General features: G+C 31.6%; 1 protein-coding gene across 4 annotated transcripts; it reads right to left on the bottom strand.

Annotated features, from left to right (window-relative positions):
- Positions 1–1,665: 1,665 nt before the first annotated feature.
- On the bottom strand, positions 1,666–7,428 carry Bma-blmp-1 (Zinc finger, C2H2 type family protein; the record flags this gene model as incomplete). 4 transcript variants are annotated; one of them, XM_043080173.1, is made up of 11 exons in its annotated part: positions 1,666–1,832; positions 2,061–2,258; positions 2,567–2,747; positions 3,029–3,581; positions 3,866–4,005; positions 4,200–4,354; positions 5,284–5,422; positions 5,683–6,012; positions 6,355–6,426; positions 6,878–7,017; positions 7,182–7,428. In XM_043080173.1, the coding sequence occupies 11 exons, from the start codon at positions 7,426–7,428 to the stop codon at positions 1,666–1,668; spliced, it is 2,322 nt and encodes a 773-aa protein (XP_042936107.1). The 4 variants fall into 4 exon arrangements, with proteins under 4 accessions (XP_042936107.1, XP_042936108.1, XP_042936109.1 ...); XM_043080174.1 differs by having other exon boundaries at positions 4,200–4,321; XM_043080175.1 differs by lacking the exons at positions 6,355–6,426; positions 6,878–7,017; positions 7,182–7,428 and having other exon boundaries at positions 5,683–5,994.
- Positions 7,429–7,873: the final 445 nt, after the last annotated feature.

The raw sequence follows: 7,873 nt of genomic DNA, 5'->3' as shown, positions 1-7,873 counted from the left end.
AAATTAAAAGTTATGAGGTTATAGAAAGGATTTTTCGCATTATTTCTAGCATTTTTCAAATGAATATAATTAACATCGATCGATCTCACTATTTATCTCAAGTTGGAAAACAATCAATGAATAAATTTAGTGCTACTTCAAAGGATTGTCGAGATGCACTAACACATTTTCTAAATATCGTTGTTCACATTTATAATCTTCCAATGAAAAAAAGACAATTACATAATAAATCCCAGATTTGGAAAAATATAAAATATAAATTTACAGTCAAAAATATATTTTTTAAACAAAAAAGTTATTAAATAAAAAATCTAATTTTAGAATTAATATAATTTGCAATTCTTCAAATTTTTTGCGAAATAAACTTCAAAAATTCCCAAATATTCCAATATTTTACATGACAATAAAAAAGTCAATCAAATATTTCAAAATGGAAATAATCAATTTGAGAAAGACAACATGGGTTGTTCTGATGGTATAGAAAAAAGAAGTAAAGAAGACAAAAATAAAGTTTTGAAAAACATCGAAAAAAAGCTTGACGAGCTGAATGAATATCATAGTTCGAGAATGTGACCATAATCTGAATGTTAAAATTAAATATTTAAATGCAAAATTTGAATCTATCAATATTGAAGTACCAATTACTCATGCAATAGGCAATTATCGGGTTACATCTTACTGTTTGGGTAAATTTAGAATTCTCAAAAAAGAGTGAGTTTGGAAATAAAATTTTACTTCACAGCTCGTCATTTTCTCCTAAAATAATTATACAGAAAAGTAAGAATGATTGAATTGTTGAGGGCTAATTGAAACCAGAGATCGTGCAATATAGGAAAAACGCTTTTTTAATATACTCTTATCCCTTTAAATCGTTGCAGAAGACGTATTTGCTAGAAAGTAAGAATAAGTAATACAAAATAATTTAAATATCCTTTCAAATTTTAGGTAAACAGAAAAAGAAATGCACAATTTGACTGTATTATTTTCAGCAAAGTAAGATTAATGATTCATTGGATTCCAAACCTTTTTTCCGATTTCCAAATTAAAGTTAATATTAAATGTCAAATTGAAATAAAAATTTCACATGCTATCATTTTATTTTGGCTTTTTAAAAAGTATCCAGGAAGAGGATCCTGAATAAGTAAAACTTCTGCATCGAATCAGGAATTCCTACACATACAGACACACAACACACACTTGTACACTTCCATGCAAATACAAAACAGACACACACACTGACACAGATAGATACAGAACAATTTCTTTGGTTGTTTTATGCAAGTTTATTAAGAAAAATAGAATCTGAATTTAAAAAATCAACAAAAAGTTGAACAAAAATAGAAAAAGATTAAGAAATTTTGGAAATGAGAGTAAAACATAGTTGTTAGAAACAAACATTAGGTTTGAAAGTGACAAAGAGCACTTAGCCCGGATTATTTGACATGAAAAGAGAGTTTTTGAAAATTCGAAAGTTAATATTGACTTTCTAGATTAATATATCAAAAAATACATGAATACAAAGCAACATTTCATCTAAGTAACAAATAGGCCTAGTTAATCAATTATATGACCCTAGAATCTAGAGCAAAAGGACTGCGGATCGCAAATATTCTCCTATCATATATATACATATATATGCATATACTATAAGAAGACCTACATAATTCATCGTGGTACCGGTGTTGTACTGGTAACACATTGCTCATCACGGAGCGTTCCGCTATTTTCCTCACTGTCCAGATCGATTATATGCAATTCGCTACCGGTTTCCGGCCGACAGTTTGTCGATTTCCAATGCGTCCGTAGGCCTGATGGAGAGATATACTTCTTTCCTGCAAATATGACACTTAGTTTAAAATTGAAACAGGTAATTAAGTCTCCTTGTAACATTCCCGTTTCCAACTTATGTAGAATTATCAAGAGAATTTGACACTGGTAGGCATCAGATGATGCAGAGATGCAAATCACAGGTAAAATTAAGAAAAATAATGAGGTATTTAAATTTAAAGATTAATTCAAATTAAGTAAATGAAATACTCAAAACAAAACTAGCAAAATACCACAACATGAACAATTGTATGGCCTTTCATTGGTATGTAAGCGTTTATGAAGTTTCAGATGAACAAATTGGGTAAATTTGGCGCTACATAAATCGCATGGATAAGGCTTCTGGCCATTGTGAAGACGTAAATGAGTCTTCAAATTTGACATACTGCTAAAGCGTTTCTGACAAACTTCACATTGATGCGGCTTTTCTCCTTAAGAGTACATTTAACCAAAATAATTACTAAATGGAATTGATATAAGTAAGAGAAATATTTGCATATGAGAACAAAGAGAATAGACTCAAATTTGCCTGCAAGAAAAGAAATGCTAAAATAAATCGAAAGATTAAATACAAATGGTCTAAACCAGTTATAACGTTAACTACAGTTGAGTTAATGGATACCATATGATCATTGATGTCATTCGTCTTTTTTTTTTCTTTTCGTATCAAACACTTATTTGGTATTAGCACCAGAAAAACATTATCACTTGTGTAACTTTATTTCATAAAAAAACTTACCGGTATGAACAAGGTGATGTTTCTGTAAATGAGCCAATTGAGTAAATTCTTTGAAACAAATGCTACACTTGAATGGTCGTTCACCAGTATGTGTTCGCAAATGTACCTTCAAATTTGATAGTTGCCCGAATGTTTTGCTACATTCCTTGCATTCATAGCGGGTTTTCCCGTTAACTTGAGACTGAAATTTCATACTAAATTTTTGGTTTCAATTACAAATTTCCGACTTAAGAAAAAAACCTGAAAAAAAAAATCTCATGAAACTAAAATACATTAAATAAATATGAACTTTTTGTACTGAATATGAAACTAAAATAAAGCTCGGTTTTCTATTATTAAGGTGGAAATTCTCCAGGAGGGCCTTTAATTCGTATTTGATGAATTTTAAAAATTTAAATTCAGGATCCAAACTCTTAAGTTTTTCAATTTGATGTTTTACGGAATTATTCAATAAATATGAACTTTTTGTACTGGATATGATTGTCTGTTGCGTAAATACGGCGAATTACTGGACGCAGCCTGGAAAGCGGTTGGCGAAGTTGCAAGAGGCGGCGGTGGAATGCTCAAAGGGAGAAGAGGTTGTGGTTGGGCAGCAAAAAATGATGCTTTTGTAGGAGTGGTTGAAGGATAAAGCGTCCCGGCAAGAGTAGTACCAAACGGTGGACTTGCTGTTGCTGCAAACGCAGGTGCAGGTGAGCAAGCAGGTGGTCGTCCAGGCGAACATGGTCGCGCAATATGTGGCGTTGCAGCAACACCATGATTTGGTTGTGGTGGTACCCAAATTCCTCCTGAGGTAACACCTAAAGCCGAACTACGCCGCCAGAATTCATGTAATAGTGTATTGTACGGATTGATAGCATTAGGTTGCAGTGGTGGTAATCCGCTTGCCATCTGTGGTACTGTACTTTGCGGGATTTTTGTTGCAACCGGACGATGTACAGGATTTTGGATTACGTTAGGTCGCGTAATCCTTTGCTGTCTTTCATTAGCAGCAAGCGGTGATGTAGGTGATGACCTGAATTGTAAATTTCTATATCAAATTAATTGTAGTAAATTTCTATATCATCCAGCAATTTTTCTCAAAAAAAGAGGATTAAAGTTTCAAGACAAAAACAAAATTATTGTGAGAAATTTATTTCATGGTACCGGAAGAAATGCACAAATCATACTTTCCGTGCATGTTCGACAGACAATTCACTCCGAGAAATTCACTGCCATATTCTAAATCCATACTTCCTCATCCCTCTCATTCCCTAAATTTTATTCTCAATCTTTGAAATTACATGAACTTATGCATACAACGTAGATGTAGAATTAATGCTTGATTCGCAATCGTCACTGAGTAATTGCGTCAAATCGCTACCACTCGATGATGTAAACGGCGAATGAGCATCCGTTGGTCGTTTTGATGTAACATTTGCAACTCCAACCGTTGACTCCTTCAAATAAGCAATATTTTGAATAATTTTCTAATTAATTTCGATTGATTTGTAATAATAGAAATTAATAACAATTAATAATTAATAATAATTGGAATTAATAGTGGGAACACTTGTCAATTAATAGTAAATAATAATAGTAAGAAAATAATGATAATGGGCGCACTATAAATCAATAAACGTATGGTTAGTACTTTTGGTGAGACTTTTTTTAGTGAGAAATCAAGAGCTTCTTGTGATGATGTCAGTTGATGCTGTTGTTGTTGTTGTTGTTGCTTTTGTTTTTGCGGTTTTACTTCAGCATTTCGACTTGTTCCTGGAGCACTGGTTACTTCAACACACTTCAGAACTAAAATTTCCATTTGTTATATAAAAGTAGCTATTAAGTCTAGAAGATCCGATGAGTCGTTCTGTAAAAATAAAGAACTTGAAATTTTCCGAACTGATCGAAAAAAATGCGTATATTTTAGCAAACTCCTCCAAATTCTCCCCACTTCCAAGTAAGTATTTATTTTTCCTTCATTAATGCAATCATACTTTTACGTATATGCTAATAAAATTTGCAGAAAAGAATTTTGCAACAATTTCTTAACTATGATACCCAACTGATCCGATTTTAAAGGATAACAGAAAAATCTCAACTTTCTAATACTTATATTTTTCAGCTTGCTTAATCTTTTTATTTTATACAATGATTTAATTTAATTTTGCAATAACTATTTTATCAGTTATTCTCAAATTTGATTTAAAAATTTTTTCGGAAAAGTACAGTATGTTTTTTTCGAAAAAATTCCTAACAATAGCAGAAATCCGTACAATTCTACACTTTTTTCGCGGCAATGCAGTATTGAGTTATTACATTATCGAAATTAAAAATTTTTAATTCACAAATTTTCCTCAAATCCAGATAAGTGAAAACTTTTAATTCTACGTATAGTTTTCTAAATCAATTTTCTTAAATCATGGCGATATACTTGCTTGCGAGTGCTCGGTAAATTCTTTTGATTTACTTACCTTTCTAAACTACTGGTTACTTTTTAAAGAGATAATGATATAACTAAAGTGTTAGATCCGGTAAAAATTAAGTAAGAATTGTCAATCAGATGATAAATTTGTAAATGATTTATAAAAACTCAATGAAAGTATTAATTATTGTATGTTCAGAAATGTATGTAAAACTTTGTTTGTTTCAATTATTTTATCCTTTGTTAGTCATAAATAAGACAAGCTTATGATAATTTTAAGTTTTGCTTTTAGAAAGTGTTTATTATATGTTACCTTTTGATGAAGGAACTTTCCAATAGTCGCAGAATGCTGGAAAATTGATGCGTTGCGCATAGTCCTGACTATACCAATACAGTAATTCCGTGTTTGGCTTAATTGCTTTCACGGAATAGAAATAAATTTCACTTTCTACCTAAACTGATAGCCCGAAATAGTATATAAGTACAATAAAAGTAATGTTTCTGTTAAAATTTGTCTCCTTCAGAAAGAATTTCAAACGTGATTACACGCAATTTCAGAAAAGCACGACACATTCATTTAGCTATAAAAATTAGTTAAGGAATAATCTTTTTGTGTTGTCTCATTTACCAACTTTTGATTATTCATTTTATACTGCTATAACTCTTAAATCCAATGTGCCATCACAGGATTCCCTGAAATATTGAAATTAACCTGGCAAGCGACTAAATTTTGCGTCTCCTTGGTTCGTGCCCGGTTTACAAATTTCATCCAATTACTTTTGCGATTTTCGCTTACATCCAGCAATCGAATTAATATGCTACCGCTGCTGCTAAATATTTTCCAGATAGGTTCCCAAGGTAGCTCACTTCCAGGGGTGGAACTTGAAGCATCACCACAATGGGGGTGACATAAACCACTAGCACTGCTAGCTTCTGCCGGGCTTACTGTAGCTTCCGTAATGTCCGGTTTCCTGTGCTCACCGACCAGAGGTCCGAAACGTGCACCACGTGGAATGTAGTCCATACTCCAGACACCCATCGCCTATTAGCAAAATATCACTACTTTTAATAACTTTTATTAAAGAAAAATTACCTTTTTTATTTTGCATTTGTATGCAGAATGTCAAAATTTAAAAAACTTGGAAGCTTAAGTTTAAGTGAGTAGAAACTTTAATTGGTAGCGTGATTAATGCAATTAAGATAACAGTTAAAAGTTCAGACTGCAAAATAACATTAAAAGATTTTCTTATGTTCAAATCTAATCTAATCAATAATGATTTGCCAATATCGCATTTTCAACTTTTTTTTCTTTTTTCAATATAATCATTTAAAATGCAAATATTTTAGAAGGGAAAAGAAAAGTAGTGAAGGAATGACTAATTACTTTAGGCAGTTCATGTGAAGATCGAATGGTCAAGTTTAATGGTAGCGATGTTGCGGCGCGATTGTTTGGATCCTAAATAGGTGACACAGTCGGTACTTTTATGATCGTTACGAGAAACAGTTATATTAATTACATGTTGCAAATGGACTGAATCAAATCAGTTTTATCATTTGTCGAAGAAGTTTTATAAATACTAAATTTAAAATATTCTTGAAATATCGTCACTAAGTAATAAAAAATGGCTTCAGTAAAATCATGGTAAATAATGCTAAAGTTTTTTTTTCAGACTCCTTTTCCAGAATAAAATTATTATTTTCCATTATCAGTTACAATCATTTCAGGTAGATAAACTGCATTTGAAAGTTGATAGGACAGGCGATGTGATTACATGCCGGTGAAATGATAAAAAAGAAAATTTAGGTTGAGGTCGAAATTAACACTGATAGATTTGCCTGTTGCAATGTTTCATAAAAATGTTTACATATGCAAATAATTAAAGTTAAAAAATGAAATAATCGCTTACCTGATGTTCTAATGGCTTATCAGGTACATGAAATACACAAAGTTCGGCAAAATTGTGTTCCGACATGCTAGTCCAATCCCATTCATTCATACCTTCAGGTTTACTTTTCATACTTTTGCATATTAACGACGAACTTGAAACTGAAAATGTTTATTGCTAAAATGAAATTTAAATAAAAATTTCTGGAAATTGCATGTTTTAGATTTTAATATTTTTAGCTCGATAAGGAGAAAGAATGTTAAAATTTTAAATAAATTAATAGTAAGTTTGTCTTCAAATTTTTAAATATTTGAAAATTGTGCACCGTAATTCCGATGTGCATAATCATCATTGACTGGTGACCCGGTAGCGCTCGATGAAGAAGACGAATTGCCAATTTCATTGGAATTGTTCGCAAGTGTTGCTGTTGTTGCTACTACTGAAGAAATTACCGTTGTAGCATTACCGCCACAAACAACCATTTCAGGTTTCGGATCCAAATTCTGGGGATGATTAACGATGTTCCTGGGTGTGCCAGCATGGAATACATTCGACCTTGGCCCATGTTGCATTATGTCTTCGCCCATTGCAACTGTCGCAATTTTTGTAGCTTCTGTACAAATGGTTGGCAAACAGTGTTGCTAATGATTCTATCCTGGTGAAATGTTGAACCCACTGAGACATTAATGGGAAGTATCACACGAAGTTCAAAGGTTGTATTGATAACCTGATAACCTGATAGTTGGCTATAGTGGATTTCTTGACTTCTTATTGTTGGCTTTCTTGTGTTCTTTTTTCGTTGCTGAACTTTACACAAACCAATAAATGTCAAATGAATGCTGAAATTTATTTACTTATCTTGAAATTTATTTACTTACTTACTTATATATATATATTAGGTTTTGATAGATTTTTAAATTAATTTTTTTTTTTAAATTTTAAAATAATATAAATTTATTTACTTATCAATTAGCAAATAATTCTCATATTACAAATATGGAATTAATCTTAAATTTC

Source organism: Brugia malayi, assembly GCF_000002995.4.
Source record: "Brugia malayi strain FR3 genome assembly, contig: Bm_v4_Chr3_scaffold_001, whole genome shotgun sequence".
Lineage (NCBI taxonomy): Eukaryota > Metazoa > Nematoda > Chromadorea > Rhabditida > Onchocercidae > Brugia > Brugia malayi.
The sequence above is the reverse complement of the archived record's forward strand: the minus strand, read 5'-3'. Positions and strand labels throughout refer to the sequence as shown.